General features: G+C 48.5%; 1 protein-coding gene across 1 annotated transcript in view; it reads right to left on the bottom strand.

Annotated features, from left to right (window-relative positions):
* Nucleotides 1–15,696, bottom strand: part of GRID1 (glutamate receptor, ionotropic, delta 1) — a 786,384-nt gene that overhangs the window by 621,481 nt on the left and 149,207 nt on the right. Inside the window, exon 6 of the mRNA XM_011950437.1 lies at nt 7,428–7,712. Within this exon, the coding sequence (XP_011805827.1) occupies nt 7,428–7,712 (285 nt within the window). The remainder of the gene's footprint in view (nt 1–7,427; nt 7,713–15,696) is intronic.

The following is a 15,696-nucleotide window of genomic DNA, read 5'->3' as shown; positions in this document are numbered from 1 at the left end:
ATTACCCTATAGATGAGGAAGCTGAAGCTCAGAGAAGTCACCTTGCATAGGAAGCAGGAGGCAGAGAGGGGTGGTGATCCATGCTTTTTTTTTTATTTACTCATTTATTTTTTGCACTTGATGCAACACTCAAAAAGCACAAGAAGTTATGCAGTGAAAAATTCATCTCCCATCCCAGTCCAAGCCACTGTGTTTCCCTCCCTTAAACAGCATTTCCTTGGAGCGACTGTGTGTGTCCACTCAGATACACACACACAGAAGCTCACTTGTACACAAAGCAACACTTACGTCACCATTCTCATTTCTCTATTGTCAGCTAACAGCACCATGTTTTGGAACTACTTCCACTCAGTACATAATAAACTAGAGTTTTCCATTAAATGTACATATCATAATATATTTAACCAATTTGCTGAAGATGGACATTTAGATTGTTGCTAATTTCTGATGTCACCAAATATGCCACAATAAATCTTAGTACATCAAGCAAACACTACCACAGTGTTTGCTCCTCACAGATATGCCAAGAGGCTGTGAACAGAGCTGTGGACCCTCTGGGAACCAGAGCTGGCCAGCCCCCCACTCACCAGCCATATGACCTAGAGCAAATCCCTTTACTTCTCTGAATACAGAACCCACCATGTGGGGTTGCTATTGGGATGATGTGAGCAAGGGCAGCTCCACGCTCTTTCAGGGCACCCAGGACGAAGCAAGGGCTAGAGGGACTAGAGCTGTTACCCGCTGGCATGACGCCTGGGTCATCTGGGAAATGCAGGCCCTACATCTGGCTTAGACTCTGGGGCTGTGGTTTGCCCTGAGACAGATAATCATTCCTAAGAATGTGTCAGTTTCTGCCCTTTTGTCTGCAGACAATGACTTCAGACAGGAGGCAGTGAAAGGACCAGAGCCTTCTAGAGATGAAGGCTTTGCCTTTGTCTGTCTTCAGATCTCTAGACAGGGTTTAAAGAACAGGACCCAAGAGTGCCACCCAAGGTAGCAAGGTATGGCTCCCAGGGATTTCTGGGGATCCTGAGTATCTAAAGTCTCCTCCGACTGTCTCTCCAGTCTCATCCCTAGCCAATTCCCATATTCCAGCCATATGATCTTTCCTCCTCATCATTGCCCCTAGGCCTTTCCTCAGGAAAGAGGGAAGCAAGTTCTTCCCTCTGCTTGGAATACTCTTCCTACAACCCCAGTGCCCTTTGCTTGCCTAACAAAAAATAAAAACTACTCCTATTTAAACACCTGCTTAAATGTCACCTCCAGTTCCCAGTGCCCTTTAATTGCCTAACAAAAAATAAAAACTACTCCTATTTAAGCACCTGCTTAAACGTCACCTCCTCCAGGAAGCTCTTCCTAACTACCTTGCCATAGGCTACACTGAATTTGCATGAGCTTTCTTCAGTTACCACCAAGAAAAAGACAGGCCCAAAGGCACGGCAAAGTGGAGCAGTGTCAGAGTGGAAGGAGTATCAACCCACGGCTGCTGAGAGAGGTAGGCTTGCTAGGCTCATGGAGGAGCAGGGAAGACAGGCGCAGCCTGGCCAGACCCTAGCTGTGGACACCTAGCCAGGTGGACAATATCTGCTCTCCATATAGAGAGGGAGGTTTCAGCAGGAAAATTTCTTTCTGACATGTGGGTAGGAGAGGACTTCTTAAACAAGACAAGCAAGAGAGCTGGCCATAAAAAAAAAAAAAGAAAAAAAGATGACTACATTTGACAACAATACAATAAAGAATTTCTGTTCACTAAGACAAACAATTAACTTAAAGAAGATATTGCCACACTTAAAAAGAAAAGGCTCAATTTTAAAAAAGGGCAAAAAATCAACTGTAAACAGGTGTTTCACAGAAGAGAAAATAAAAATAGCCCATAAAGATATGAAAAGATACCCAACCTCATCTATCATCAAGAAAATGTAAATTAAAATCAAAATAAGATTACATTTTGCACTAGAAACCTAAAAGTAACAAGAAGACAAGTGTTGGTGAGGTTAGGGGACTTGGGGAACTCTCACATATTGCAGGTGGTAGTGTGAATCGCTAGGAATGCTTTGGAAAACAGTTTGGTCTAACCTAATAAAGTGAAATACGCACTGACCCAAGAGTCCAGCAATTCTGCTCCTCAGAATAGACCCTGAAAAGCTCTTGCACACAAACACCAGGAGACAAATATGAGAATGTTCCTACCAGTATTGTTGGTAATAACAAAATTCTGGAAACAACACAAATGCCCATGGACAATAAAGTGGATAAATGAATCAGGGCATAAAGTGCAGCAATAAAAATGATTAATACATCGACCTGCATCAAACGGATGAATCTCAAAAACCTAATGATGAGTGAAAATAAAAAACAATCCCAGAAGCATGCAGAAGTGTTATTCCACATATATGAGTCACAGACCAACCATGGGCCCCATACTTGTATGATAAAACTATCAAGGAATGGAGCTGCAAGCCACTATCCCGAGCCAACTAAGGAACAGAAAACCACATAGGGCATGTTCTCGCTTCTAAGTGGGAACTAAATTATGAGAACCCATGGACACACAGAGGGGAACAACACACACTGGGGCCTATGGGAGGGTGGAGAGTGGAGGGAACGTGGAGATTGGAGGGTGAGAGGAGGGAGAGGATCAAGAAAAACAACTAATGGGTACTAGGCTTACTATCTTGGTGATGAAATAACCTATACAACAAACTCCCACGACACGAGTTTACCTATGTAACAAACTTGCACTTGTACCACTAAGCCTAAAAAAAAAGTTAAAAAAAAAAAAAAAGACATTGGCTTGGGATCCTCTAAAACAGTGAAATACATGTACAGTGTTTTAAAAATATGAGGATAAATTTAAAATTTCCATGCTTAGATACAACTTGGCAAAACTTCAGACACATAAAAAGAAAAAAAATATATCAAGGAAAGTGAGGGACTTGTTAGCACACAATCAGGAGAGTGTTTAAGTCCCTCTGTAGGGGAGACATGGTCAGGGTGAAGCACACAAGGGCTCCTTGATATTTTTTAAACTGATTGTGTATTCATGAGTCTTCAGGTTATTAGTCTTTTAATTGAACATATACATTGTAACCACGTGTAGCTTTCAATTAAAAAATAATTTTTAAACTAGCACAAATAGACAGTAGTTACTCATACAGAGCCCTGATGTTTTGTTTCTGTGGAATCTCAGCTTCCAACCCATCCCAGGTCTGCAAGCTAGCCCAGAGGCCAAGAAGGGACTGCCGTGCCCTGGAGATGCCCCTGGGCCCTGGGCCCTGACTTCCAATGCCAGCCCATACAACATTAGCCAAGTTACTCCACCCATCTATGTCTTCATTGAAAATGAGTGCCTAGCAAAATACCTGGCATGTGGAAGGGATTCCGTGAATATTTGTTGAATGAATGAGTCAATGATATCGAAGAGCTCATCATAATTACAACCTTCATCCAAATTTATTCACTAGAGGGAAATTGTGGATACAGCTACTAGCACATCCCCACCCCGGCCCCTGCCAATGCATACACACATGAATATCCCAGCATTTGAAGTGGCAACTCAGAAAGTTCTCCATTCTTTTCGATCCAAACTTTTGGTATTTTAATGTTGCAAATTTTCTCTCAAATGTCATCTTCTCTTTTATTTTTCCTTTCACTGTCACAACAAGCATACAAGTATTTTCAGTGGAATTTTACCAAATGGTACATCTTGTAAACCATATACATACCATCTCTCTCACCCTTCTGCCAAATTCTGTCTTGGAGCCCATGGCTTTTCCTGCTCTGATCTCTAACTCCTGACTGAAATGCCCAGTCCTCAGGCTCTACCTGGGGCAGGACATTCCTGGGTTTAAAGGGATGCTGATGAGCAAATGAGGAAGAATCAGGCCTTGCCCCACAAAGGAGGAAGCCTATGTGTGATGCTCACTGAAGTGACTGCACCAGCCTAAAGCATGTCATGTCCCTTCCAAACTACCTCCCTTTTTCTTGGCATCAACTCTGACTGGCTGGGGACAGCAGCAGGAAGCTAGAGCCTAGAGGGTCCAAATTACAGAAACAGGATGATGCCTTGGCTAAACGCATGGGTACTAAAGTCAAAAAGAACCTTTCTGAGCCTCATTTCCCTCATCTGTAAAATGTAGCGATAATCCGACCTCAGAGGGATGTTGGGTGGCTAGAGTGAAGTAAAATACATAAAGATACTTGCAGATCAGCATTGAAAAAAAGTTGCTATATTCCCAAACCACTTCTGTTTGACTTTGGAAAGAATAGAACAGTCTTTACACTTAATTTGCTTTTTAATTGGGCTCATCTGCAGCTAGTGCTGCAGTGAGTCGGGGGAAGGAGGGGCCCTGAGGCGTTCCGGAGGCACCGTTTGTCTTGGCTGTATTGGCAATGTGTATCCACCCAGAAGTGACACTGGGACAGGCCACAGCCAGCCATGCCAAGGGAGCAGCCACACTCGCACTCCGAGGGCTGAATGTGCTGCATCAAACAGCAGATAGGCTGTGCTGCCTTGGCTCAGGCACGTTGGAAATGGGCAGCAGCTGGGCTGGGCATGAGGGGAAAGCCAGGACAAGCACTGCGCACTGAGTTAAAATTTTACAGAAAATATGTAGAGGCAGAAACCAAGCCTCACTGCTTGTCACATCAGGAGGCCGATGACCAGGGCAGGCAAAGGCAGGAGGTCCTGCACAGAATCCAATAAAAGAGTTCTCTGGCCTCCAGCAAGCGGAGAGCCAGAAGGGCTAGCACCCTGGACAGCGCCACGGGCACAGAGCTCTGACGCTGTCTTCTGACTGAGAACCCCAGCTCTGGGGTTCTCCACTCACCTCCACCCTCCAGGCCTGAACCAGCAAACATGACAGGTCTCTGCCAATCCCTCTCTTGCACCATGGAAGCCTCACAGACCGACCATGGTGTTTTCTGCTGCTGAGCCCACACACAGCCTCAGAATCCTTCCCAGCACAGCTCCCAAGCAGCCTCAATCAACCACCTACAGTGGTCCTCCAGATGAAAGTTACTGGTCACTTGGCAACTTTATGGAATTACTGATAAGGAGCAGTCTGGTTGAAAACTAACTTCAACCCCACCATAGGTAGCAAAAGTGTCCATGTCAGAAAAGAGGAACACAGCTTTTGGTCCCATTGTAGATTCTGGGTGGAGGAGAGAAGAGGGGTGGGGAAATGTGTCTGCAGAATAAAACCCCCGTTTCCTAGCCTACACCCCTACCCTGCCACCTCATATTCAGAGGTCAGACTATCCAGTACCTTTGTCTTTCTCCCCATTCCTCCTTTGTCTTGTTTGAAATGGCTTGAAAACTCCATGTCCCCATCCATGAAAGTGTCAAGGGGCTACTCTGTGCCAGGCAGCGGGCAGGCAGCAGGGCCATTGTGGTGGGAAGTACACAGCCACTCTCCCAGACTTCACTGCCTCACCAGGCAGTCCAGCACTCATGGAGGACCAGCCCTCATGAGAGTCAGGACAAGCCGAGAGCAGGCTGAGGGCAGGACAAGCATGTCTGCGAGAGCATGTAACCAAGCTGCCAGCTCTGTAGGACAGGTGGGGCTCAGGAACATTTTTATTTGAGGACCTGCATCTTGAGCAGAGTGAGGGTAAGGAGTGTAATAAGAAAACAGGACTTGGGCAAGTGCCACCAGGCCTTGTTCAGTCTGCAGGAGTCATAGGAGCACAGACGGGTGGGCAGGCTAGAGAGCTGATCACCTGCCCTCCCAGCAGCTGAGGTTCCCATCAAGGTCGCCTTCCAGGCTCTAGGGGAAAACCGTGTCTGCAGGCCAGATTGGAAACAGAGCAATGACGCCCAAAGAAAGTGGGGTGGGAAGGGCCTGGGCACACTGGATCACAGCATCCCCATCCCTGGCAGTGTCCATGCCTCTCCACAGGGCCCAGCCTCAGAGCAGGCTGGACTTTGGGGTTGAGCCACCAGCCCCAAGGGCTCTCAGGGGAAGGCCTGGCCCCTGAAAGATCCCTGCAGGCAACTTAGGGCTCTTACAAAGCCTCCAACTCCTCCCCAAGGGCCAGGGACTGAGCAGGAGTGGGAGGGTGGGAGGGAGAGGCCAGGTCTTGGACTGAGTCCAGTTCACGTCCCACCCTTGTCCCCATCCACCTCATTTTTATTTCAGCACAGTGACTGTTTGCTCTTTCAATTCTTCCTGGAAGACTCCAAACAGTATATTTGCTCAAGAGCTGGGGACAACATTCCAGTCTTAGAGAAGAAGGGTATTTAGGCAAATGCAAACATATGCTGATTTCTTTTCTTAGTTACATTCTTGGCAAAGAAATTATATCACCCAGAGACAAAATGGGACTTTCGAAGGTCCACCCATTCCATCCTGGCACCGGCCGTGGGGCTGCCAACCTTCATCAGTCTCCCACACCCTCTAACATGTTATGGGGGTGTCTGTGGCTATACAGAGGTAGCATAGGGATCCTTGTGAAGGAACTACTCTGTATCCTGACTGGTGGTCACAGGAATCTACACATGTGATTTTTAAAACGCATAGCAATAAATCCACACCTGCAAGATCACATGCACTACTGAAATATGAACAAGGCCTATGGGCTGTATCAAATCCTGGTTGCAATACTGTACTACAGCTATGCAGGATGTTACCGTGGGGGAACCTGGGTGAAGGGCACACTGGATCTCTCTGGGTTGCTCCTTATAATTACATGTAAATCTAAGTTATCTCATAATTTTCAAAAAAAATTATTTAAACACTAAACATGGAAACCATTCTATCTCAGGATTATGACTAGTCTGTTTTTACAGAGCAATCATAAGAAAACCTGAAGCCATTTCTCCAAAACCCATTTTTGTGGTTTCCTAACAAGAAAATGTTGATTTTTTTTCATATGAGAGGCCTTCAAAGAAGCCATGCCCAGCCCTACCCAGTGTCCCCAACCTACCAACCCCAGCCTGGCTCCATGACACTCAGGGCATTCCTCCCCCTGACCTTTGCCCCAGCCTGGAACCCTGAAACTGAAAGCCGATTGGGATGGATGGAGGCAAGGAGCCAGGAAGGCCTGGCAATCATCCAGTGTGAAGGGCACTCTTTGGAGAGGAAGCCTCCAGGAGGAACCATGCTGGCCGGCCTCCACCTGTGCCAGCACACAGCCCTTTGGATCCCTGCCAGCAGTTTATTAATATTTTATTGAAACCTCTAAGATGATTCAAACTTCAGCCGTCATGATAAGGTGTTGTTGCTAGGCAACTTTAGTGCCTATCTAGGGAGCTGTTTTTACAGCTCTTCCTGACTCATGAAGCTTGAGGTTTGACCCTATCACCTGGAGACTCACTCAGCACAGACCACCCACCACCAGTCCAGGGCCCCACCCACTCTCTGGTCTCCCAGCATCTGGCCATCCCTGCCCCTGAGCAGCCCTGGCTCTCCTGCCTGACAACTCACCATACTCGCTGTCGTAGAACATGACAAACTTCTGCCAGCGCAGCTCCGTCACCAGCCTGAGCATGACGTCGTTGAGGCGGACAGGTGGTCTCGAAGCCAGTGTGTAGGCCTCACCATCAGGGCTGGGGTTCAGGTGGCAGGCGGTGCGTGGCGAACCCCCAGGGTTGCGCTGGACAAAAAGGTGTGGGATGTGCATGGCATCCGTGAGGGACTGCAGGGCGTTGGCAGATGCACAGCCGGTGGACGTGACCAAGGCCAAAATTCCCTGGGTCATGAGGTCACAGGCTAGAAAGAGAGGAGAGAGAGAGGAAGGGGTCAGCATCGGGGTGATGCTGCACCAGCTTCAGCCTGCAGGCCCCATGCCTGGCAGCTCATGCCCGGGACTCCCAAGAGAGGCTGCCTCCCTCTAGGACCAAGAACCATCCTGGGCCAGGCCAGTGGTTTTCGTGAGCACAGCCTCACTGACATCCTTGGTGAAAATGCCAACTAGACATTCTTGTACCCATTTAACATGAGAAAATAGAAGTCAAAAGGGGTAAAACCATTTGCCAACCTAGACTAGTCAGGGAAGGATGGTAGAGTACAGATTCATCGCAAATCTGCCTGACTCCCCAGCTGAGCTGTGAGATTAACCATCCTGTTTCTTGCCTAGGACTATAAGCCCGTTAAGAGCCAAAACGTCATTGTGTTGATCTGTGTATCCTCATGCCTAGCTGTGGGTGGAGAATACACTGTGCTCTACAACTGTTGACTGAACTGAACTGATTGGGACTGAATGGACTAAATGGCTTCCGAAAGTCAGGGAGGCACTTACCCGAGAGGACCCAAGATGTAGGAAAAAAACAAAAAAGAAAAGAAACCCTAGGTCTTCTGGCCAAGTCCACTTGATCCATATCATAAAAATACTGGGCCAAACCCCAGATGAAGCAGTTGTTCCAGAAGGATTATTCAAAAGCCACTTGACAATAACAAAGAAAGACGCTCCCGCTGCTCAGGCAGTTACCACGGGTGCAGAGGACGAACCCGATGGATGCTCCAGCAGCCACTTCTAGGGCTGACACACTCAGGGGCTCATCTTTCCAAGCTCTCCTGTAACTGCAAGAGGCGCCCCTTGTAGCCATGTGCCTACACTTTTTTGGGATATCAACCAATTAATAGAAAGATGCAACTCCCAACGCCGCAACCCACTGCACCAGTTTTGAAGCAAACATTTCTTATTAATGGTTTATGCGACAGCAAGGATGTGCAGAAGCAGATGCAGTTTCAAAACACAGCCTGTGAATGGCAGCAGGCCATCTGCTGCACACGGCAGACTTTGAACGACTTTTGACAACGCAGTTCTTTCGGTCAAGAGCTCTTGGGTTTATGTAATGCCTCAGATAAGGCTGGGAGAGGGAGAGAAGAACAGGGGAAACTGACCCCAGGGAGCAAGGCACTGGGAGGCAGGGGAACATGTGAGAAGGGGAGGGTCCCCCCCCAACTCTACAGCAGCAAAGTTCAGCTGCCCTCCGGGCAAGGGCACTCACTTGCACTGGCATGAGCACCAGCAGAACGAGAACCCAAATCCCATGGTTCTCTCCTCTTCAAGGCCACTGGCAGGGGTAGCTAAACAAGAGATGATGATGTCTTGTGAATCTCACAGCTCCCAAGATGCCCTGGCCCCCTCCTACCCCAGCTCCAGTCTGCTGAGTTCTCTCCTAAACAGAAATCTATTGCATGTCCTGTTTAAAGCCCTGCTGTGCCCCCATTTTACTTTAGCCTTACGGATAAAGTAAAAGTCCACTCCTGAAAAAGTAGTCTTGCAAGCTCCCATGCCTGCAGCCTCACGCTCCTCACCATACCCTTTTCCACTACATCCCAACCAACTGCCCACCCTGGACCCTCAAACTCATCTCTTCAATCTTGATGCTCACTCTTGCTTCAAAACTCAGACTCAGCATCCCCAGACTGGCTCATGACCCTTTTGGCATGATCCCCCTTCACTGCACTTCCCTGTCATGGGCCACATGTTGCCTGTGTTACTGGCTGGTTCTCCAGCTTGACCCCAGGTTCCAGGATGACAAGTGTCATGCCTGCTGTGTTCACCATCCTTTCCCAGACATGTGCTAAGCCCAGTTCACAAAGGCAATAAAGACTCGTGCAAGAATACCATGCAAGAATTTCCATGGGCCCGGTCAATAATTCCTCTCTGGGTACCTGTCCAAACCATAGGAACAGCATTCAAACCAAAACCATTCAGAGGACACTATCCGTACTCTTGGAATATTGCTAACGATCTAAAAGATGCAAATAGGTGAGCGGTTATGAAAGTGCCCCATTTGCTGAAAGTATATACAGCCTTTAAACTACTCAAGAAGATACTACAATAACATGGGAAAGTGCCTGTCATAAAAAAGTCGGTGAAAGTGATACAAAATTGTATGTATTTTATTTTATCAATTAAATAAAACGTCAACATGCATGAAAGAAAAACCAGCAAGGAAATATTGCAAAATGTTAAAAGTCACTGCAATTTAGAAGAAACCTGAAAGTGGTCTTCTTTCTCTTCTATATTTTGCCAAAATTTTGTGACATAAACGGATAATTCCTTTTAAATAGAAAAATAATCCTCTGATAATGGACAAGTAGGAAAACTACATAGGAGGAAGGACTATTGTGTGAGAATTGCCTCTGTGCCAAATTCTCTTGGTGTCCTTTGTACATGTGAATTCACAGTATTCTCAGGACATTTGTGTAGAGTAGGTATCATTGCATCCATTTTCCAGACAATGAGATGTGAGGCCATACAATGAACACTGCCACAGACATGGGGAAAATGCTTCTGAGAGGTGGCCACATGAAAATACCAGGGCACAAAATTATATGCTAACTATGATTACAGCTAGGCAGAAAGCACACCCATGAAAACGGCAACAGAAAACACTACAGGCTAAGGCGCTACGACAATGCATGGATATTTTTTCTTGTGCATGCTCTCTTTAATGCCAATACTATACATTTTTAATCTTAAACAGCGATTGTACAAAATAAACTGTATATCCCTGGGATGTAGATTGTCCAGGAACTCCAATGCTCAATTGTGGAGTTCTCCCATCCCAGGACTCCCATGGAGAGTCCTCCTTGCAGCCCTCAGTCATTTTTGGCTCTTGTTGTCCCACCTGCCTGGCTCCCTCCCAGGTCATCATCTGTCCTCACTCCATATATGTCAGGTTTTGAAGTTGCAGAATGTCTCTGAGCCTCAGTTTCCCCATCAGGGCACGCATGCCACTGGCTCCTGCCCTCCTTGTCTCATACATACATTTGGTATCCCTGCCTGCACCCCCACAAGCCAGCCCCTGCCCTAAGCACTATTAGGGGGAAAAGCAGGAGGACCACAGGTCCCATCTTTGAGGAGGTTAGGATCCACTGAGGAGACAGACTCTGCAACTCAACTGGAGGAAAGAGAGAGGAAGCTCCCAGGGACACAGAGGAGGGTAAATTCATTTGCGGTCAGCACCAGGGCCTCAAATGAAGGAAAGCATTTAGAAACTTTCAGGGTGTCCCTCAGGGAGAGCAGCACAAGGTGGGTGCAGAGTGACAACGACATAGAGCCGGGCAGAACCCTCACCAGCTACCACCTCACCAAGGGTGGTGGGAAGAGCATTTGGATCTCACGTTAACCCAAGTTCCAGTTTTGGCTCCTCCAGTCAGTAGCCACACAGCCACTGGCATGTCCCTTTCTAAGCCTCCATTTTCTATTAAATAGGAATAAGAATCTCTACCCAGCAGAGCTATGAGAACACTGGCTTAGGACACGGACAGCAAGTGCCAATGCCTCACAGTGCACAAGATGCTGAACAGATGTCAGCCTCCTGCCCCTTCCTTGGACATCCCATCTCTCCATCAAAGTCATGCCCAGGATCTTAAGTATTAGTAGTCCCAAGCGAGCGCCATCTCGCCCTCCCCATGGAGGTGGGCGCTGCCGGCCCACCCCTCATGGAGCCACCTGCAGCATCCTAAGCGCCAGGCCTCATAAACAGGGTGGGTAATTAAGGCTGGAAGCCTCTCCCAGGCGCTAATGGAGAGGCCTGATGTGAGTCAATTTCCAATCCACTGTGAATGGCCTGCTAATTGGGGTACTGTTGAAATGATGGTTATTTGGAGGCTTCTAACATAAAAATAATAAGATCAAAATACATCAGATCAAAGCCAAATCAGCTATTAGCTTAATCAAGGTTGTGTGTGATGGGATGTTACACAATGCGTGCCCTGGTTGTTGTGACAGATGCTGAACCCCAGGACCGGGCTGGCCACCTGCCGGAGTCCAGGGTCTGCCCTGGTCACACACTGGGACCGTGGGTGAGGGCTTGTCCTCTCCGGGTTACTGGTTGGCTTTCTCTTTATTTCTTTCTGTCTTTCTTTCTTTCTTTTTCTTTCTTTCTTTCTTCTTGGGGAGGGTCAAATAAAGATGATGGCTCCCTCACAGGGCTGCTCCACGTGTGCCACGAAAGGTCTTTATATGTGGACAGTCATTCATGCTGCCTCGCACACAGTAGTAAATCGGAAGTCACCACTACCTAGGATGATGCTCAAAGATGTTTGCACAGCTCTCTAGAGGATAACGGCTTTTGTTATAATTCTTTGCCTCCATATCATAGGGTCACAAAGCTGATGTCTCTCTTGATTACAACACAAGCTTGATGGACTGATAAGGGCCCCGTGAGAATGACCCATCCGTCAGCTGAGAAAGTAAGACAAACTATAAAGAGCAGCTTCCAGCCTCCTCCCCTGCACCCTGTGTCCTGGGAAAGTGGAAGGTCTCCACAAAAGAAAGGGCTACTCAGAGCTCAGGGGCGAGGGTGGGGGGCAGCCAGCATTCCCAATTCAACTCCACAATCCATAGTCACATTCCCACCTCCTTCCCTGGAGAAGATGTTCGCATCCCACTCATACAGGCAAAAATTTTCCAGACAGCAGACTCTCAGGGGTGGGATATGTCAGGTGAGGTACTGGCCACTTCACAGGACAAACTCTCAGTAACTCTCACCCCAGGTGAGCTTTCTGATTTCCTGGTTTAAAAAAAAAAATTACAGCATAGAGAGTGCTAGTCGCTTGGCCAGGACCACACAGCCAGAGAGCAAACAGCAAAGAGAACCCCAGACCACCAGGCACCTCTATATCCAATGCTGCAAAGAGAAAATGGCCAGCAGGGACAGAACCCAGGATTCCAGGTTGACTCTACCCAACTGTCCCTGGACAGAAATCTCCAGGGCAGCTCCCAGCTCAGTGCTGGCCCCAGGGAAGGAGCAGGCAGGCAGGAACAAGGTCTGTCTCCCCTGAAAGCAGATCCTTGACTCATCAAGTCACTGGGTGCCTGCAGGTGGGTGCTGGAGGTGAGAGAGGTGCCCCAGAAATTGAGGTCACTCTGGGTACCATCACTAATCCATGCCCACTATTCTCCATCTCCAGGGGGATTTCTGGAACATTCTCAGAACAAGGCTGTGAGAAGCAATACCCCAGAAGGCATGTGTTAGAAGAGACCCACAGTTCCTGGTGCCACCCCCTGGTCATGATACTGGCCACTGCCAGCTCAGCTTTTCCCTCTGTCAGGTGCCCTTAAGGAATCGCTCCCAGGCTTGCTCACCCTGGAAGAAGATCTGCCCGTGTAGCCCCTGCTACTCTGAGGTCCCACCCCCTCAACCGGCAATCCCTGTGTTAGCCGGCCTCGGGGTGCCACCTTAAAGAGCAGCAGGATGTTCCCAAATGGATGAGGCAAGAGAGAGCCTCCACCTGGGGAGAAATGACCTGATGCCCTAACCTCAGAGGAACCTGGCAAGGCTCAGCTCCTCTCCAAGGGCAGCAGAAAAAACAGCCAGGCTCTGAGCAAACCCGGGCTCAGCCCTGCCTGCCCAGAAGGAATGGTCTCTCCCCAAGGGAGTCCAGCATCTCTGCCGACCCCCAGGCTGCTCCATGAGCCACCTCGTTCCTCCAATAATCTTAACCTCCACGAGCACCCACCTGCCCCCAGCCACCCTCATTATCTGTACTCTTCCTTTCTTCCTTTAAATGGGAAACAGCTATATTAATATTTGAATTCCAATGGCTAATGCTTCAAATTAAGGTAGCATTTATAAATACTTTAGAGCTGATGAATAATTGACCAAATTTAGTATTGTCATAACTCATAGTAAATAATTGATCTATGGAGAGTAAATACGTTTCATCTTTTATTAAGACATTTAAAAGGTAACCAAAACCATAAAAGGGGGGGGGAATGGGTGGTGGTGCCGTAAGAGGCCAATGCTAGAGCTCGGGCCCCAGAGTGAGCTGGCGCTCCTGCCCCTCCTGCAGAAGGTGCCTCCCTCCAGAGCACAGGACACAGAGTTGACAGGCGTCGTCCATCCTGTCCCACAGACTGTGTGTTTCAGTGATTCTCTGCCCACTCTCTGACTTCCCAGAGACCTGCAGCAACCCCACCTCCTTCCTTGGAGCCTGCTTTCCTCCTCTCTAGTCACACCACTACAGACTCCCTCTCTTTCCTTATGTAGCTTGGCTGCTGAAATCCTAACTAGGAGTCAACTCAGGGTGGATCAACCTGCCCACGCTCTTCTCCACACTGCCGGCAAGCAGAGGAGGGCCACAGAGAGCGCCACACCCTGGCAACTTGGTGACCTTGGCCACGTGGCAGTCACCCATCTCAGCAGGGCTCCCACGCTGACATCTCTCTACCACCTCTCTCCCTGTTCTTCTTGAACCACCCAGGCTTATTCCCCAAGTTCAACGAATGACTTACAGCCTTTTTCATGAATCAGAAGACATCATCACAAGCAATCTCGCGTGACTTCCTGCCTCCAGAGCTCCACACCTCCCTGTCTGTGCTGAAAGCTGAAGAGAGAAGTTTCTCCTAAGGCTGGTCCCTGCTCCTGAGCTCTGGCAGCTCCCTCCTCTGGCCTTTTCCTATACCCAGATCCATCATCTATACCCTCTCTCTATGGAATCATCAACCTTTCTTGCATGTTTGACCCACCCTAAGCCCAGCCCTGTTGAGGGCTCCACCGTTATTGCTCAAGCCCACAAGGCTCCCCTTGGGGTCCTGACCCCCACCCACCCATCTGCCTGAGATCTCCAATTAATGAGTCCCTTGGCAGCTCAAACTTGATGCATCAACACTGAGCTGCCTAGGGTGTGAGTCTGTTCTTCCCAGTCTCCCAACCTCAGTAAAGTGGTGCCCCATCCACCCACTAGTTCCTAACCCTTCTCTCTCACTGGCCCTCTGCACCCAAGCCACCACCAGGCCTGTATGCCTTATCTCCCAAATATATCTTGAGTCTGTCAACTTTCCTCCACTCCACTGCCATCGCCTTGGTCCAGAACACTGTCACCTCCCCAGTGGACCCTCACACCTCCAACCTCCCTACCTGTCACAGATGGACACACTGTCCATTCTACACACTAGTGGACTGGCCTTTATAAAGCACCAACCAGACAGTGCTGTCCCTGCTTAAAATCACATGAGCTTCCCACTGGCCTTAAAACAAAATGCACACCCTAATGGGACCCACAGGCCCAGCATACTCCACACCCTATGCACTGCATTCCAAGCAGCAGGCCTTTGTGCGGTAACTCAAGCGTCCCAAGCTCTTGCTCACTGCCAGGACTCTTCCCACACTCCCCCCACTGCCTAAAGTACTCCTGCTATGTTTGTCTGGCTAATTCTCCTTCTCCTGTGTGCTGGGTGGGTAACCATCATTCCCTCTAGAGAACCTTCCACGTGGTCCCCAGTCTTCCCTCACCATGGTTTGCCTTCATGGCACTAACCAACATTTGCCATTCCAATTGCCCAGTTGGAATGGCAAATGTTGGACTATTTTCTGTGGTTTCATTCTGCCCATAAGCAGAAGCACCTTCACTTGTTACCCAACCCCCCTCCCCGACCCCCAGCACCTAGCACAGCACAGCAGAGCAAGAAACTACGTAATCTCTGGCTCACGCCTATAATCCTAGCACTTTGGGGGGCCAAGGTGGGCGAACTGCCTGAGCTCAGGAGTTTGAGACCAACGTGAGCAACATGGTGAAACCTTGTCTCTACTTAAAAAAAAAATACCAAAAAAATTGTTGGGCATGGTGGCACATGCCTGTAATCCCAGCTACTCAGAAGCCCGAGGTATGGAACTGCTTGCACCTGGGGGGTGGAGGTTGTAGTAAGCCAAGATAGTGCCACTGCACTCCATCCTGAGCTACAAAGCAAGACTCCGTATCAAAAAAGTGAAAGGGAAGGGAAGGGAAGGGA

Source organism: Colobus angolensis, unplaced genomic scaffold (genome assembly GCF_000951035.1).
Source record: "Colobus angolensis palliatus isolate OR3802 unplaced genomic scaffold, Cang.pa_1.0 Scaffold307, whole genome shotgun sequence".
Lineage (NCBI taxonomy): Eukaryota > Metazoa > Chordata > Mammalia > Primates > Cercopithecidae > Colobus > Colobus angolensis.
The sequence above is the reverse complement of the archived record's forward strand: the minus strand, read 5'-3'. Positions and strand labels throughout refer to the sequence as shown.